At 53.9% G+C, this 17296-nt stretch overlaps 7 protein-coding genes across 7 annotated transcripts; 4 read left to right on the forward strand and 3 right to left on the reverse strand.

Annotated features, from left to right (window-relative positions):
• Window positions 1-2511: 2511 nt before the first annotated feature.
• B0H65DRAFT_283303 (uncharacterized protein) lies at window positions 2512-3435 on the forward strand. Its single transcript, XM_062822906.1, has one exon. It carries the CDS (start codon window positions 2677-2679, stop codon window positions 3265-3267), a length of 591 nt encoding a protein of 196 aa, XP_062678215.1. The 5' UTR covers window positions 2512-2676; the 3' UTR covers window positions 3268-3435.
• B0H65DRAFT_283299 (uncharacterized protein) lies at window positions 3436-4001 on the forward strand. Its single transcript, XM_062822905.1, has one exon. The coding sequence runs from the start codon at window positions 3603-3605 to the stop codon at window positions 3963-3965; it is 363 nt and encodes a 120-aa protein (XP_062678216.1). The 5' UTR covers window positions 3436-3602; the 3' UTR covers window positions 3966-4001.
• Window positions 4001-4778, reverse strand: B0H65DRAFT_579683 (uncharacterized protein; the record flags this gene model as incomplete). Its single annotated transcript, XM_062830772.1, has 2 exons — window positions 4001-4482; window positions 4586-4778. 2 exons carry the CDS (start codon window positions 4776-4778, stop codon window positions 4037-4039), a joined length of 639 nt encoding a protein of 212 aa, XP_062678217.1. The 3' UTR covers window positions 4001-4036.
• A 1667-nt stretch (window positions 4779-6445) lies between these two features.
• On the forward strand, window positions 6446-7008 carry B0H65DRAFT_445135 (uncharacterized protein; the record flags this gene model as incomplete). Its single annotated transcript, XM_062825720.1, has 2 exons — window positions 6446-6556; window positions 6772-7008. The coding sequence occupies 2 exons, from the start codon at window positions 6446-6448 to the stop codon at window positions 7006-7008; spliced, it is 348 nt and encodes a 115-aa protein (XP_062678218.1).
• Window positions 7009-8333: 1325 nt separating this feature from the next.
• Window positions 8334-9161, forward strand: B0H65DRAFT_283314 (uncharacterized protein). The gene has a single exon (XM_062822907.1). It carries the CDS (start codon window positions 8580-8582, stop codon window positions 9066-9068), a length of 489 nt encoding a protein of 162 aa, XP_062678219.1. The 5' UTR covers window positions 8334-8579; the 3' UTR covers window positions 9069-9161.
• On the reverse strand, window positions 9162-10120 carry B0H65DRAFT_283337 (uncharacterized protein). The gene is made up of 2 exons (XM_062822908.1): window positions 10067-10120; window positions 9162-9910 (listed from the first exon to the last, which is right to left on the reverse strand). The coding sequence occupies exon 2, from the start codon at window positions 9696-9698 to the stop codon at window positions 9255-9257; it is 444 nt and encodes a 147-aa protein (XP_062678220.1). The 5' UTR covers window positions 9699-9910; window positions 10067-10120; the 3' UTR covers window positions 9162-9254.
• A 3201-nt stretch (window positions 10121-13321) lies between these two features.
• B0H65DRAFT_560198 (uncharacterized protein) lies at window positions 13322-17210 on the reverse strand (the record flags this gene model as incomplete). Its single annotated transcript, XM_062830141.1, has 3 exons — window positions 13322-14971; window positions 15184-16604; window positions 17127-17210. The coding sequence occupies 3 exons, from the start codon at window positions 17208-17210 to the stop codon at window positions 13708-13710; spliced, it is 2769 nt and encodes a 922-aa protein (XP_062678221.1). The 3' UTR covers window positions 13322-13707.
• Between the last annotated feature and the right edge of the window lie 86 nt (window positions 17211-17296).

Genomic DNA, 17296 nt, shown 5'->3' on the forward strand with positions numbered 1-17296 from the left:
ACGGCAGTGCAGGTGGTCAAACAATGCAGCAGATGGGTCACACATTCAGCTTCATCAAGTCCTCACTTCCTGATGCCCTCTCTGGCGATCGGCGATCTCGTAGACCCAACTGCCGGCTTGGTGATCCTCCAATGCTCCTTCCGGAAGCTCTCCACGATCATCAACCTGCTCTCAGATCTCTCCCATGACTGCACCGCCTGTCTCAACACCTCGTCACCTCATCCTCTTACTCAGGGCAGGCACTCCCGGCAGACCCCCTGTTCATTTCCTTTCTCCTCACTTCTAGACTCCTGCCCCCACCTCGGGTACATCGGTACTTCGTCTCGATCAGCTCTCTCGCGCTCCTGCTATCTCATCGGTCCCGAGCAGACACAAAGATCCGTGCTGGCTACCGCTACTCCCACTGTGATCTGTGGCTCGTCTTGTTTGCAGCTGGACTTGAGTCACTTGACGTAGCACAACCTCCACGGATCTGGAGGAAACTCGAGATGAAAAGCACTCTGGTTCCAAGAGGAGAGCCCCGTTGAAGTTTGGAGAGCAAACGCAGAACGCTTCACTGGTTCCTTCCGTCTTCCTTCTACCCAGGAGGTAGAACTCGTCACCTCCTGCGGCATCAGATCTTCTGAGGAACCATTTGTCATCCTGCGTGCACAATCTGGACGAGAGAACGAAGGGACGAATGGGCAGCACACAACCTTCCATAGCAAGCAAACACCTTTCTCCAGGGCCTCGATCTGATTCCACCACTGATCGTCAACACAAGCTTCTTGATGAGAACACATCTTGGGACGAAGTACTGTTCCGAATATCATCCAACCTGTGAGAGCTTCGATACAATACAAACCTGGAACTCATTCCGTCCCAAGACTCAAGAACAATTTGTCAGCCTCGTAGACCCCAAAGCAGCCTGGAATGTGCGCCTTGCCTCCATAGGCCTGTAGGGTACTCAACAGAAGTCACCCGTCTGGCCATGAGCAGGGGTTGGGGCAGAAGACAACGGGATGAACTGTCCTTCTTCTATTGTCGAGCTCCTTCCATCAACCCTTCATCTCTTCTCGCGAGCTGATTTGACAAACCGAATGGCATCATCTGCATGGTCTCCACTCGGTGCTATTGAGGTACTCGTGTGACGTACCTTAAGCCGTCTGGAAGTCAGAAAGATCGAACGACAGGAGTCTGGACTGATGTACGTGACCAAAGTACCAGTCCCCAGCCTCCTTCCTCCGTCGTGCTTGCTTGATAAGCCCCCCGGACTCTCGACTCCTCGACACTTGATTGGTCCTGGTGGGTTGAGAACCTCGACAGCCTGTTGCCTTTTCATGTCCGAGTGACGTATATTTCGTGCTTCGCAATCTCAAAGCTCGGCTCATCAGAACTCTCCTGCCGGTTCTGCGTGTGGGTCAGAGAATCTTGTGCGTGTCCAAGTCGGCTATAATGCTGTGACTCCCACCAAACTCCCGCTTCAACAACCTCTTCAAGTCTCTGGACGATTCTTTTCGTCGCACTTCACATCTGTCACGAAGAGTTGAAGAACTTTGTGGCCTTCCTTCTCATCCCATCTTCGTTGTTTCGCTTTCTTTCCCCTGACGCACGACTGTGTGGCTCAACAGACGGTTCTTCTTTCGAGCTGCGGGGCAGATGGTCCTCCCAGAGGGCTATAAAACCCCCCTCCCCCTCTTCCCTTTTCCTCCTTCAAATTTTTCCTCCTCCATCCAACTTTCTTCCCACGACAAGTTTCTTCCCCCTCAAGCTTCTCGGCTCCGCCTTTGCGGGCTCTCGAAGCACAGCATGGCCACTCGGCGTACAAGGAGATGCAGGAACATGCCGAGATGTTGCAGAACGAGGCCAAACGTGGTTTTGAACGCAATTGTCGGCTTCACTCTGGTTGACAACAACTTCGCCATCGAAGTCATGAACTGCAAGTTGACCATTTCTGTCTTTATCGAAGCACAACCATTTCCCCTGTGATGAGGGCACTCAACCGTCACCGGCTGTAAAGCTCGGCGGTTCTCATGACCTCGCACCTGGCCTGTGAAGCCGGTGTTTGGAAGGCATGAAGATACTTTGCCATCGCGGGGCTTCGGCCTCCCTGCAGTGCCATCTCCCCCTCGTTCTCGCTTCACCATGCCGTCACTGCACCGTTTCCCATCCCTCTCACCTCACCATTTCCTTTGTCTCTCGCCTACGGGCATATTGCATTTTTCTTCCGATTTGATTTTTCTTTCTTTGGTTATTGTCACTTCACTGGGACCACATGGCATTTTGAGGGGAACACACTTGCAATGCTTCTCTTTTCCTCGTGCTCTACATGACTTCAGTCTGCTAACAGTTCGAGATGCACAGCTACCGGCCAACAACACTTGCATCGGCTACGTCCGCCCTGGAAAGCACGAAGCTCCTCCTTCTCGGATTCTTGGAAGGGCTGGCACAGACGATTAGGTATGACTTTCTGAACCATAACCAGCTTCTTTGCAACAAGGCTAACATACCCCTGCATCACAGAACACTCACTCAAGCTGTGTCGGCGCACATTGCACATCACTGCTGTCCCCTGACTCTCCGCGCGAGGTCAAGGACTGGACTCCCGCTGAGTCTCTCAGCAACCATGCCGAAGCATACCAAGCTGCCAAAGAGGTTCTGGATCGCCAGAGAGCAGATATCAGGCTTGATATTGAGATGAAGCGAGCAAAGACAGAGTTGCCGGCTGAATGGTGGAAGAAGCTGTCTAAGGGTGAACTTGGAACGGATGCTAGGCAGCGAGGATCGCCCCCGCCCGAGCCTACCCTGACAGCCGTGAAAGCATCTGAGCTGGCGTTCGTCGGTCATCCTTCCGAGCTTGATCGGTTCACACTCATAACGCCGACCTTCATCACTCACGCTCACCGAACGGAGCCTTTGCACCTTCTACACAACACAAGACACGGACTTGCTCCTTTCAGCTCCACGTCTCAGCATCCCCTGGCAATCTCACAGCCTGTAGATCACCAACCACCAGTTGTACATCAACCACAGCAGCGGCCTCAGTATCAGCGGCACCAACAACCGCTGCTCATTGTTTCATCCGTGGACACAACGCCCGTCTCGTCATCGGCCAAGCAAAACAAGCATCACACGTCTCCAAGTGAGCCAGATGGAGTCCTCAGTCTTCTTCAAGTTCAAGTCTCAGAAAGAGTCCACCTCAACACAACACAAAAGGCGGACATGCTCCTCTCACTTCCATGTCTCGGGGCCACAGTCAATGGCCAACGCAGTCAGCCTTTGACTTGAGTGTCTAGGCTTGCCTTCGGCGTGGTGACACTCCTGGACCCTGTTTGGCTCGCATCAACCTAAACTCAATATGGAGTCCTCGGTCGCGCTTCTGTGACACAACTTCTCGTCCTCTCGCATCTCTCTCTTCCATCAGACATCGGCTCTTCACATCACATCCAACGTGCCCACCGTCTTCGAGAACTACGTCCTGGGCATGACGTTAAACTGCCCTCACCATCAGTGACCGGTGCGCTGCGGGCCTAGACTCTGCCCAGCCCAAGCCATTCACAAACGGCGGGTGTAAGACCGTCGCAGTGCTAGGTCAGCTACCGTGGTCACTTCCACACACCACAATGTCCAACTCTCAACGTCACAACCACCACAACAACCACAACAACAGCCCACCCAACAGCCGTCCGGTCCACCAGGGCCTCATTCCAACTCGTGGATTTCGCAGACAACCCAAGAGGAATCCACTCAGCATTCTTCCTCCGCCCAGCCGCAAGCTCAAGGCCCGAAACTTCTGGCCCCTTCATCAGGGGTCAGTAAGTGGGCAGCCTCTGCGAGCTGGGCTTGGGACCGCGACGGCTGTGACTCCGGTCCACCAGGCACCCATGCCGGTTTCGGTGTTTCGACATCATCAGTCGACACTTTCCCCTTGCTCTTCTGTGCAAGATATTTCGCATATCTTCCAGTCTGTTCCAACCAGCCCATGATCACATCACACTCAACTTGTGATTGTGGTCGCCCAGCCTGCGAGCTTAAGGCCCCCAAGCTGCTCTCCCCATCAACTGGGGCAGAGTAAGCGGGCAGCGACCGCAGGCTGGGCTTGGGACCGGAGGTGGGCGTTTCGATGTTGTTTTGTGGTGGTTGTGTTTGCCGGTCCAAGGGCGTTGCGCGTGTTATTGTCGTTCCGGCGACATTGGGGTGCCCGCTTGATTGGGGTGGCCGGCGTATTGCGTGCAAGAGGAAGAGGGGGCGCGATGCGGGGGCGGAATTGTGGAATATGCAACCACGGATGGCTGCCCGCTGATCTAATTCTGGCCAACTCCAAGGGACATGCTACACGCCACTTCCATCCCATATCCAAACCACCAGTGCGCGGGGGAGGGGGGAGGGGATGCGCCAAGCTTACAAGAGCGATCTTACTGCTGCGGTGGTCCGCGTGGGTGATGGTGGGGAGGAGGAGAAGTTCGAGGGGGAGGGCGAGGAGGAGGAGGACATGCATGGGGTCTGTGTGTGTGGTGGGCGTGGTAGTGGTGGTGGTGGTGGTGGTGGACATGTTCTTGGTCTTTGTGGTTTGTGTTGAGGCGGTAGCATGGCTGAGCGATCTTACTGCCGCGATGGTCCGCGTGGGTGATGGTGTGGAGGAGGAGAAGTTCGAGGGGGAGGGCGAGGAGGACGAGGACAAGCATGGGGTCTGTGTGTGTGGTGGGCGTGGTAGTGGTGGTGGTGGTGGTGTTGGACATATTCTTGGTCTTTGCGGTTTGTGTTGAGGGCGGTAGCATGGCTTCTTCGCTGCTCCCCATGGCGGAGAGGACTCCTTCGCTGCTCCCAAGCGGTGGGTGGGTTTGTCTGAGTAATGTAGCGGGGGGCGGACGACGGACTGTCCGTTATCCAGGCTCTCAAGTATCTTCAGGATAAGGGTGCTTACAAGAAGATACTTGAGGGCCTGGACACCCCCATTTGTCTCTTTTTGGATAGGTGATTTGGACATTTGGTTGAGGACTTGATTGATTATTTGGGTTGGACACTTGTTTTGCATATTTGGTTTGGACATTTGACTGGGACATGTTCTTTGAGAGGTGCGTTGGATAGGTGTTTTGGATAGGTGGTTTGGGCATTTGGTTTGGGCATTTGATTTGGACATTTGGTTGAGCATTTGGTTGGACATTTGGTTGAACATATGATTGAATATTTGGTTTGGACATGTGGGTTGGACATGTGGGTTGGACATTTGGTTGAGCACTTGGTTGAACAAGTGCTTCGGGTGCGTGCTTTGGATAGTGGCGTTGGTTAGGGTCTTTGGATGGATGTTTTGGATAGAAAGCATAGCGTGGCTGCATTTATGGCGTTGTGGTTGCATTTATGGCGTTCCGGTTTTGCTTGGGAAAGGCGGTTTCGGCGGTGGCGTAGCATGGAGTTGGATGGCCTTGGACATAGGGTTTGGATATGGGTTTTGGATAAGGGCCTTGGAGTGGTAGCATAGTGGTAGCATAGTTTGACATTTAATCGTTTGGATACTTTCTTCGTGGCTCCTGATGCGTGTGATGACCATGTGACTTGTCTCTCACTTGGCAAGTGTCTTTATCTCTGGTGGCACTGATCCGTATGATCTTTGCTAGAGGTATCCTGTGCCGGATTGTGTTTGAGCTCCTCGCAAATCTTCGCGGTGACGGCTCTCAATCGCAGGACTGAGAATACCATTTCTTGACTCAGCCCTGGTGAGTGCTCGAGAGCACGCAGACTTAAGACAAGAGGATGTCTCCTTCATTCAAGTAAGCGTCGGTTCTCGATATAAACCCAAGACACCCAGATGGAGGAAGGACTGGGCTTGAACCAGGAACAACAGAAGTGTTTCTCCATGAAAGAATGCAGACCCCTGACCTGGATGATAGAATGAAATGGCCGTGCTAGGACATAGAGCGGAGGAAAGGGTGTGAAAGGTGCGGTTAATATGACTTTGCGTACCACGCGGTGTCCTGGTGAAGATGGTTGATGATGAGAAAGATGAAATATCATGACTTTTGAGGAGATGTGGTGAAAAGTGATAGAGGTTTATGAACACTGTTTTCCAGAATTGCGCAGGATCCGAGAAAGGATTGTGGTGGAAGAGGACCTCTAGCACAGGAGGAAGACTTGAGCTTGGAAATCATGTTGTTCTGCCCTCCTATTTAGGTGAACAACTGGTCCTTGTGTTGGATTGTGAGATACTGATGTTCTCATCTTCAACACTTTTGACTGATGAAATTCGCGATGGAAATGCCTGAAGTAGTGCACTTCCTTATCCGTGAACCATCTGAGCTTCGTCTTGGTCCGCTATGAACCACCGACTTTCTGCAATGGGCTTTGAGAGAGCTGGGCGAATGTCAACATCGTCAAACACCACACCTCGAATCCCGCGATGTTAACAACTGACAACACCGTCCCCTGATTCCTGAATGACACTTGTACGGGCTTACAAGCTTGATGCTTGATGAATCGCGGAGTTTGGACTCGTTGGCTCCTTGGACTTGGGAAGCCCCTGAAGGTGAGTGGAGATTGGAGTTCGTGGAGTCGTGGCGGGGAGTCACGACGAACTGGTGGAGTAAGTCGTTGGTGTTGACCGTTTGTTTTGTTTGCAAATGATTTGATGCAAGCGGTGTTCATCGACCTTTTCGGTCTGGGCAAGTGGATGGGAATGTGGAATGGAGAATGCAAGATGTTCATCGGTGAGATGATGTGAATGCCCTCAGCGGGTCCGGGCGGCAAGCGTGAGTAGCGGTGTTAGCTGTGTTAGTGCTGACTGTTTGGCGATGTTAGTGTTTGGATGGGAAGTTCCGTCGGGATTTCGAGATTGCATTCCTCTCCATCGGTTCCTTCTTTGTTGTCGATGTTCTTTTAGCAATTGTGGAAGATATGCTGAAAGGCGCCATTCAAGTTCTGTCTTTTACCTTTGCTGAAATTTTGAATCGTGTCGTGGCAGGACAGTCGGCGGTTGGAACACGCTTTCAACGTTGCGCCGACTCAGGCAGTAACAGGCGCCATCACGACGCTTGAGTGGCTCTAACTGTACTTCGCTCGGTCACCAACACCGTCCCGTCCTCGACTTCGTTACGCCTTTTCCCAATGTTCACCGATCTCACCGATTTCACCGACCAAAAAATTCCTCATCGTGGTCTCCAACCCAAATGGAAATTTCGCCATCGACTTTTAGGCAGGCTAGGCATGATATCCACTTCATATCCGGAGTTTTCATACACCTTCCCCCTCAAGAAATGGCGGCATGAGAAACGTTCTGGCTTTGGGTTTAGCGGTTGGCTCGTGCCAAGGCGCCGGGCCGCGAGCGGCGTGGAGACATAATGGCCGGGGGTCCGGGGTCGGGGTCGGGGCCGGGGCCGGAGGCTGGGGTGGCCAGGCGAGGAGCAAGGCGGACTGTTGGGCGGGCGAGATCTCGTTGGCCGCTTCTTAACATCGTTCTTTCCTTGCTCTCTCGATCAAAACTTGGCCGTTCAACATGGCGATGCGAACCCCGTCGGGAATGACCTCACACTTGCATTCAATGCATGTGTCAACGGCAGCCAACATCTGTCCCTCCCGAAATCCTCCCGCCCCCCGTGAAATGGACCAATCCAGACCCCATGCTGATCATCACCCGTTTCCCCGCAAAGTGCAGGCCTCTGCAGGCCTGGACGAGCCTAAAGGTAACCTAAAAGAAACCTAACTGTTCGCTAAGTGTTCGGTAAACATCCGCTAGCTATCCGCTAGACTGAAAGTGAGGAATGGTGATGTCTTCCCTGACTCAAGCCTGGGAAAAACTGCAAAGGAGGCCGAAAGGGGAAGAGGTTGGAGAGATTAGCGGTTGTTCACGTGAAGAGGTTGGAGATTTGCGCATCACAGCCATGGTGGATGACGATGATTGTTGATGGATGGTGTTAGGGATGATGTTTGGTGTTAGGGAACTTCACCTTGGAAGCTGAAGAATGACTGCGACAGTTGACGTCGACGGTCCCAATCGTCCGATTGATCGCCCTGATCGCCTTCATCAATCATCAACTGCCGTACTGGGGTGTACAGCCCCAAAAGCCACGCCTTTTTTGCCACGAGCTCGACGACAGAGTTCCGCTGATAAACCCTGATAGGCGTTCGTCTTCTCTTGAAAAATGTCTGTGAGACGCCTCCATCATTCGTTGGGCGTTCATCGCATCTCGTCGATGTCAGCCATTGATGCCAGTCATCGAGTTACCTGTGGCCTCCCGGCCAAGCCTCAAAGCCACACTGCCACAGGCCCGATGTTTTTGGATTCGGAGGCCGGGGATGGCCAGGTTTTGTGTTTTGCTTTTCTTTGACTCTTCAAGCGCATGACGTCGACTCCGTCAATCATTGAAGCAATTCCAATCGGCGCTACCGAAGCATGCCAACTTATGATGCCAATGCCGCTCGCGGCTTGCTGAAAGACACTGAATGCGCTGAAGGTATGGTGCAGGGAAAGATTCAAGCTGAATTACCTTCACCAAAAGGGCCCTGCTAGGGGCGCACTAGTTGTTTTGTTTTCCCCCGAGCAAAACAACTAGTACGCCCCTAGCAGGGCCCAACCAAAATCGCATAAACAACGCTTTCTGTTTTTGTCCATGATGAAACTGTTTCGATGGAATGAGGGATTGTTTGGTTGTAGCTCTGTCTCGGATGCATGCCTTGCAAACCCAATCAATTCCACAAAGCTGAAGTGCACCATCAGTGGAGCTGTGTTAGTGATGTTTTTGGTGTTTGCGCTGGTTTCAAAATTCCATGTGCCGCCGAGATCAAAGGCAACAAAGAAATGCAAAACATGCGAGACATGCAAGACATGCAAATCATCAAGTGCAGAAGTGGCAAAGTTCAGGTACGTGAGACACAGGCATGGATCCAAGATTGGGTTGCCTCTGAGATGTGAAAGAAGAGCCGCCGTTACTGTTTTGACAGCGGCTGTTGATTGTTTGTGGACATTGAAAGGAAGCTGTCGTAGATTCGTTATCGACAAGTTTCCCAGTCATCTTTTCGTCAATCTCCTTCGCTACTTTCGAAGCTGCAAATTGGTGATAACGCCATTAGCAGGTGTCGTAATCATAACACGGAGGTAACCTCCCAACCCAAACAAGCCAGCCCAACCCAGGCCATAATCGGCCGTGATAATGCCCTTTTTGATGCGCCCCAAACGCCGTGACTCCGCGTCCTTGCCGTGTCCCATACCGTGAGCCCAACCGAAACCGCCATGAAGATGTCGTGATACAAAAGGAATACAAAGGAGATCCCACCCGCCGAGATGTTCACATCATCTGCAAAAACTCCAACCGTTCCTGCTCCTCCTCCTCTGCCTTCCTCCTCCTCTCCTTCTCCTCGGCACTATCCATATCCACCTCCATATTTCTCCCCGGTGTCCTCCCATCATCCTTCGGCCCCGCGCCACCATAGCGATACACCTCCGGCGTGGCATAAGCCGAATAAGCAGGGTTGACATTAGGGCGGATGACGGGGACGGCGACAGAGCCGTGGCCGGTTCGCGAGCTGCCTCTGTAGAGAGTGCTGTCGGAGGAGGAGACCTTTTCGAAGTCGGTGGAGAAGGAAGAGTCGGCGGAGGGAGAGTGTTTGTGTTTGTGGTCGTGGTCGCGGTAGGGACGCGGGCCGTGACGTTGTTGGGAGGTGAGGAGGGAGTCGTCTTCTGGCTTGGAGGAGCGCCGGCGGAGGCGGCGGAAGAGTCGTAGGCAGTCCATGGTGGTTTGGGTTGTGTTTGTGAGAGGTTTTGATGATGCGGTAGTGGGGTTGTTTTGTAGGTGCGTAAACACAGATTTTGAGGTTGCGACTCGTCGAGGTCTTGTTTCTAGGAGAGCTCTTTGTTGGGCGATCGGCGAGTCGAAGTCGATCTCGAGGACGAGGGCAAAGAACAGCGGCCTGTCAGACTGAATACGGGATGCTGACAGGAACTCTGCTGACGATGTAAGCAGAGAGGAAGAATGACGGACAGACGGTGTCGCGATGATGAGTGGTACACCAGCAAAGCCAGAGCAAACCACGGACTGAATAGAGGGGGAATCCTTGGGCTTAAGAGGTCCGGGAAACAAAGAGAACTCGTCTTACACACTTTCTCAGTTCGGATCATTTGTGCAGGCCTAACCGCATCTGACGACATCCTAGCAACAACCCCTGCTCCTGCAAGCTAGTATGCAGAGGTAGTACGGAGGTACGGCAATGCCGTAGCTAGTGCTCCTACCCAAGCTACCCCAAAGTTGTAGTGAGCTGCCCCTGTAAAAAAATGCGGGGAGCCAAGCGGACCTGGAACAAGCCCAACAAGCCCCCAGCGAGCACAGCGGTCCCGTGTGCAACCAACTCCGCCACGAAATTGTTAGCAGCTGTTAGTGCATCACACACTCTGATCTTTTCTACAGCCGGACATTCAAGGAGTCCACACCACATTCCCGGGCAGGCTTCAACATGGAAATTTGTTTCTGTTCCTGTCGTGAACCATGCCAGCCGTCTCTTCGTCCGTACCAAACAACAAATCCGCCGCGGTTATTTTTGACATTCAAGCACGGGAATGTTTCCTGTCGTCCAACATTCCCAACGTCGAAATCCTCCTGCAAGTCCCATGCCGCAAACCATTCTCCCGAGATGCTAGCCAAGATTTGCTGACCTCCTACGTCCGTCTGCCAGACTCCCCACGATGTGTTACACACCAGTATCACCGACCGTTTTCCTCCCCACAAACAATCTCGAATAAAACTGGATCAAGGGATCATTACGCCGTACCACTTCTCCAGCTACAGCAGCATCATCACGACTGATACAAAACTCGGGACCCGGCAGATGGGGTTTCAGGAAGATCCAACCGACCCAGCTCACCCACCTAGCTGTTAAGATCGACAATCGATTATTAGCAGCCCAGCAGAAGGGGACGGGATGTACAGTAACATTATGCAGCACAGCACCCGTCAACCCGTCCATCCCGTCCGTCAATCCGTCAGTGGCAGGCCGCCCTCAATACAACCCTTCGCAAGCCTAGCCGTCTGGACGGGAGGAAGGCCAAATGAACAGGCCTAGACAACGCCAGAAAAGGCAGTCAACCCGTATCGATCTCGTTGACGCCGGATCGCGAGCCTACCACAACAAAGAAATCCCAAGACGAAACAACAATTCCATCTCGCCATTGGCCCCCACCAGCTACCGAAACGCAGCGGCGCACAAATATACGAGCAGGAGGAACCAAGTACAATGGCGCAAAGCACCTCGACGACTTGGCCCCTCATTTCTCAATAAGCGTTGCTGGTCCTTCGGGCCTTCGGCATCCTTCGGCTACTGTTTCTGTGACTTTCTGTCACGCAGATGCGGGAGGATTGGGCTTAGCGGTGCTACAGCACGGTGACTGCCTCTTCACTGGGTCTGGGTCAATACTACACTGGCTATGCTGGTCGGCGATGATGGTGTTCCACTGCATCCAGTTGGGGAAGGCAAAAGTGAACACCTTGGGGGCGCGCGGCCGCTTCTTTCTGTGCCTGCTCCTTCATCTCGTTATCAATATCGCTGCAGAAAGTTCTGCGTATAGGCAAGTGTCGTGGATGTTGACGGGAGGGCAACGTCGGAAGTTTTCGGGCAGCTCAAGCACGAGATGGATGTCTTTCGAGTGATAGCCCAGCATCATCCCTTCGAACTGCTCTTCGATAGATCTATACACCATGTTTTACTCCCTAAACTGTGCAATGCTCGCCTAGTAACTGTTTAGAGACTTGGAAATGTGTTCCGACGTTGCGTTTCGTCTTGCCCTGCTATCCCGCTCCCAAGCCCCCATTGAACCCCAAGCAAAACCGCAGACACCAACGTTCCAGATTGATGTAGCACCATCGTCACGCACTGCCCCTTCCCCCGGGCCAAGAGACCCCAGTGCAACTCCCCCACAGTTTCGCATCATAGCAGCCTGGCGTTATTCTCGTCGGCAGAGGGCACCACACAGCACGTCCGAAGGTCACACGACGTCAATACAGCCCTGGAGGTGTTACATCGACCCAGAGAACAAAGTAACCCACCAATGCGACTACCCGCTATGTACCGAGCGGCCGATGCTAGACGATATGATCGGCGACTGCACCTTAACAGACTTACAACATCAACAGCCAGCCGCGTACCCTCACAAGGTCCAGTCGGCCGCCGTTCAATTTCAACTACATAAGGGGCGAGAGTCAGGAACCCAAAGTCCCAAAGAGAGCCGAAGGCAGGATTCGCAGGAAGAAGTAGGGTTGGACCCAAGTCTCACGGGAACACGGGCTGCACGGGCAGGTTAACCTTCTCACGTCAGCAGTCAGCACGTATTAATCCTTAGGTATGCACTTCATGCGCGACAAACGAGAAAACTCCCACCGCTACATAAGGTAGCCTCCCATGATGGCCTAGGCTACCTAGGCTACCCGACGGCTCTAGTAACGGGAATAATAACACCGGGCGCCGTTCTCTGCCGCTCTAAGATCGTGGTCGAGTGAGTGCTCGGATCATATCATCATGGGCGTGCCTGGCGGCGGCCGCTGAAAGCAACCTCACGAATCCACGTTTTGCGGGTTTGGGACTTGGGTTCGATCTTTCCGTGTGTTGGGGTTCGATCTTTCCCGTGTGTTGCCGTGTGTTGGAGTGTAGTGTGTTGGTGCATTTCGGTCCTCACTCATATCGGCGGAGGCACGCGGGCCGCCAGCTTGAGCGGTTGGTTCACTTCATGTCATTTTGATCTCGGGGGTGCCACGGTGACGGAGCAGGGGCAGCAACTTGCCTTCTATAGGTAATCGGTGTTGGTTTGGTGGTCAAGTGCTCGCGAGGATCGACAGTTCGGATCATGAGCGTGCTGCGTACCTGGCGGCCGCTTTGAGCAGCCTATGTCAACCACGTTTCCGTTTAGAGGCAATCAAGTATCATTGTCGTCTTCCATGTTGGAGTGTTGTTGGACTTTGTTAGTGCTCTCCTCTCCGGTCCTCAGATACCGGCGGTAGACTGGTTGGTTGGTAATGGCAATTTGGGGGTGAAAGGTCTAGGGAAGGAAGTCCTAAGGAATCTTTGGGGTCTTGCTCTTGGGGGTGGCTTAGTCCCGGCCCGGCCTGGTTGGCTTCAACGACACTCGATATGCTCGGATACGAGTTCTCCGTGCCGCGCAGGTACGGACAGATGGCAGCAAGCCCCCGAATGTAAATGTCCCGTTCACTTATCATATAGAGAGAGCGTGGCAGGCGGACGGACAACCGAACCGGGTGTCATTGACCGGCCGACGTTCGTCGGAGGAAGCAGACTACTCGCAAGTTGATAAGTCAGTCAGCAAAGCAGTCAGTCGCAGGTCGGATAGCCGCCGAGCCGGGGAAGTCAAAGTCAAAAGCAAGACGGTCTTCATTACTCATTAGGTTCCCTTCATTACTTCCAGCCACTTCTCTTGCTAGATGGCTCTCAAGTGAGAGACGGTGTCCAGACTCCAGAGACCTCGGAGCTACAGTCAATAAAGCAAAGGACAAGGCGATGACCAATGCGAAGAGAGCCCAACGCTAACTAACACCCAAGACTAAACGTTCATCATGTCGTGAATTTCGTCGTTATGATATACAGATCGTGTACTAACTTCCGTCCGTCGTTTCTATCCATCCGTCATCACATCATGTTCCATATGCCTGTTTCCAATCATTAGATCCGTCAATCATCACATCACATCAAACCCCCATTCCATTCCAATCTCTCCTCGGCCTCGCGCCGCCTCGGTCTGTCTCAGGCATCAACCTCCTCCCCCTTCCCCTCCTTCTCCCCACCCCCACCGCCACCGCCGCCCATCCCAAAAAAGCTCTTCCGCCTACTCGTAACCGGGCTCCTACTCTCCCCCCTCCTTTCCTCCGCAGCAATACTCATCCCCCTCGTCGTGCCCCTCTTCGTAGTCGAACCCGGTCTCATCGGCATCCCAGGAGCTCCATTATTGGAGTTCAAACTCCCATCGCGATTCAGTCCCGATCCGCCACTAGACTTGGACCTCCGAACTTCTTCCAACGCGGGCCGGGCTTGCTCCTTAGAGATCACCAAGCCCTGGGTGATGCTCATGATGTCGCCGTCTTCGACGGAGCACATGGATGGCCAGACTACGAGGAGGATGTCGTCTGGGTCTATTTCTTCTTCTTGCGGGGTGTCCGAGTTGTTATTGTGGTCGTTGTCGGAGTGGAGGTGCGTGCGGGAGCGGTTGTGGTGGGAGTGATTGTGGTTGTGGTCGTGGTCGTGGGACGGGTTATGTAGGCCCTTGCCGCCGTCGGGACCGGGGGTGGTTAACGGGGCGCCGGCTCCCTGATCTGCTCCGATTGTTGAAGCGCCGTCATCGCCGTCTCCGCCGTCTGTGAGCGTCACTGAGAATGGCCGCTGTTGTTGCGGGTTGGAGCTGACAAACTCCGGCAGGTCCAAAACCTGCCAATCAAAGTCGTCGTACGGCGGCCCAAAGTACGGCTCGATTTTCATCGAGGCCAGTTGGATCCGCATCCATTGCTCGCAGGCGAGCTTGCAGGCTTGCTCGAGGCCGGAGACGAAGGACTCGAATGCTAGTGCCGAGAGCAAGTGTTGCACGAGCCAGGAGACTTCCCTCACCACTGTCTTCACCCTTCTTGCGCCCTGCTCGATTTGGCGTTCGGGCATCGTCGCAAGCAGCGTTGACCTTAGGTGCAATTCCCGAGCAGGATTCTCGTCTTCCAAGACGCGGAGGAACTTGACTAGGTTTTCGTCGTCGTCGTCGAGTAGGTAGACTGGTCGGAAGAGATGGCGGTGTAAAGCGCGGGAGAGGACGGCTAAGACGGCGGAGATGCGCATGCCCTTGGCTGCTGGGGAGTTGGATTGCGGAAGCGGGATTTGGAGTTGGGTGGCGTGTTTGAGGTAGGGCGAGTTGCGGAGGTTGGCCCAGCAGGAGGGGTCGGAGAGGACTGGCTCGGGGAGGGAGGGGCGGAAGGTGGATTCGACGAGGGTGACAATTGAGGTCCAGATTTTGTCGAGGATGTCGACGCTGCGCACAAGGTTAGCAAGGGGTGGACTTTGAGAAGAGGTGAGGAGAAGAGGCGGAGGACACCAAGAAGAGAAAGATGGGAGAGGGACGAGGTGAGAATGAAGGATCAGGAGAGGGCTACAGGGCACAAAAAGGGAGAGGATAAGAGGGAAAAGGAGAGCAAAAGAGAGGGACAGAGGGGAAAGGAATATGGGAAGGAACGGGGAACTCACTAAACGTCTTCGCTGTCAGCATGAAGCTTGATCTGGTACGATGAAAGAATATCCAGCTTCTCCTCGGCGGTTTGGAGATTGTCCTCCGTCTCGTCAAGTCGGTTCTGGAGGTCTTCGGCCCGGGCAACGGCCGTGTCGGCTCGATTGGTCTCGGTGTCGAGTTTGCCGTGCAGGGCCTCGATCTCTGCACTCTTCTCAGCCACCGTCTGTTTGAGAGAGACGATCTGTTCCTCAGTAGCCTTGAGCGATGCCTTAAGACTCTCAATCTCAGATGTCTTTTCAGCTTCTGTGGCCTTGAGGGACTCGAACTCGGCTTTGGTGGCTGTTAGAGCCTCGTCGATTGCCTTGAACTGAGCCTCTAGCGTGGCGACAATCTCTTTGAGCGAAACGATCTCGACCTCGTTCTTAGTTTTGTCGGCTTCCAAAGTGGTCTTGGATTCTTGAAGCGATGCAAGGTCGGCTTCGGCTTGCGCTTTCCAGGTCTCGAGAAGGGTCTTGGCGTTCGATAGTGCGGCAATCTCCTCGGCCGCGGCTTGTGCAGCTTGGGCGGCAGCTGTCTCGAGTTCCTCCTTTGACTTCTCAAGAGCGGCCTTGGCAGCTTCGAGGTCTGAGATTTGCATCCCCCGTAGGGACTTCATATCACTCAACTCCGTCCCCATGTCGTCTCTCAGCTTCGCCAGCTCATACGCCTGGTCCTCCCTCAACTTGGTCAGTTCCTGCTCTTTATCCTCCTTCAGCGCAGCCAATTCCTTCTCTTTGTCCTCCTTTAACGCCGCCATTTCCCGTTCCTTATCCCTCTTCAACTCATCCAACTCCCTCTCCTTCTCCTCCTTCAACCTCGTCAGCTCACGCTCAGCATTTTCCGCAGCCGCCGCCGTCCTCTTGGCACTATCCTCCAAATCCCCTTGCAATTTCGCGCGCATGGCGTGTAGGTGCAGCACCTCCTGCACTTTCGACTGGATCACGTCCTCGAGTCCTTCCTTTTCCTTGTCGAGCCGCTTCTTCCAGTCGTCCAGCTCGGACCGGTAGCGGTGGTACTCGTCGAGGACTTCGCGGTGGGAGATGGACATCCGCTCGTTCTTCTCCTTGAGCATGATGAACTGCCCGAAGACGTCGGCGACCAGCTTGTAGTTGCTGTCCGCTGTGAGGTCGCGCATGGCGCGCACGAGACCATCGACGGCTTGGGTGGGGTCGATGTTCCCCGAGGAAGAGGAAGAGGAGAAGGGGCCGGAAGGGGAGGAAGGGGAACCCATTGTTGTTGGTGTTAATGGGCTGCCGGGCAGATTGGTGGTGTTGGTATTGTTGGTGTTGGCGGTGGTGCTGGTGTTGATGCTGGTGGTGCCGGCGGCGGAGGTGGTGATGGTTGGCGTGGCCGTGGTTTCGGAAGTTGCCGACCGGAGGAAACCACGGAGCGCTTCTTTCTGGGGAGTATCCAGCTTGGGCAACCTGTTGGTGAGGAGGCGTATTATGGTATTAGAGTGGTGATGCGATGTTGGTGAGGTCTGGGTCTGGTGGTTATGTTCGGTTGAGAAGTGAGTTTTGAAGATGACCGACGTGGCTCAAATGTGTCGGTGATGGACTCCAGAGTGGATAAACCGCTGTAGGGCAGTGGGCCGAGTGGCTCTTGTGGACAGGGCCAGGGGTGGTTGGTTGATTCGGAAGCTGAGCATAAATCGACGGCGATTGGCATATTCTTAATTTCTCATGCATCAGGCAGAGACAAGCAGAGGCAGGCACGGATCGCCGACGCAGGGACGAGTCGTGGTTGTTTCGTTGTTGGGCTGGGGACGACGGCCTGAAGATGAAGCCTCATCGATTGACAACTGTCAAAAGTGTTTGGTCAATTGACATTGTCAGTCAAACTCCCAAACGGCAGACCAGTGAGAGGCTTCCATTGCCTCGGCCAATTGGGGCGAGGCGCATTTTGGAGGAGCTGACCTGACCTTTTCCTCCAAAGCGGAAGGCGAAGGCAAGTGGAAGGGTTTGTGTCGTGTGTTTGACGTGGCAGTCTCGATGACCAGAGACATTGAAAGCTCTCCTAGAAATCATTGGCCCAGGGGAACAAGACGCTGTAAACACCCGAGCCCCACCATAGCTAGCGGGACGGAAGCCC

Source organism: Neurospora tetraspora (genome assembly GCF_033439725.1).
Source record: "Neurospora tetraspora strain CBS 560.94 chromosome Unknown B0H65scaffold_7, whole genome shotgun sequence".
In the NCBI taxonomy this organism is placed as follows: Eukaryota; Fungi; Ascomycota; class Sordariomycetes; order Sordariales; family Sordariaceae; genus Neurospora; species Neurospora tetraspora.

Coding starts and splice junctions, on each gene's coding strand:
- B0H65DRAFT_283303 (XM_062822906.1), top strand. CDS start 2,677: ATGAAGCGAGCAAAGACAGAGTTGCCGGCTGAATGGTGGAAGAAGCTG.
- B0H65DRAFT_283299 (XM_062822905.1), top strand. CDS start 3,603: ATGTCCAACTCTCAACGTCACAACCACCACAACAACCACAACAACAGC.
- B0H65DRAFT_283314 (XM_062822907.1), top strand. CDS start 8,580: ATGATGAAACTGTTTCGATGGAATGAGGGATTGTTTGGTTGTAGCTCT.
- B0H65DRAFT_283337 (XM_062822908.1), bottom strand. CDS start 9,698: ATGGACTGCCTACGACTCTTCCGCCGCCTCCGCCGGCGCTCCTCCAAG.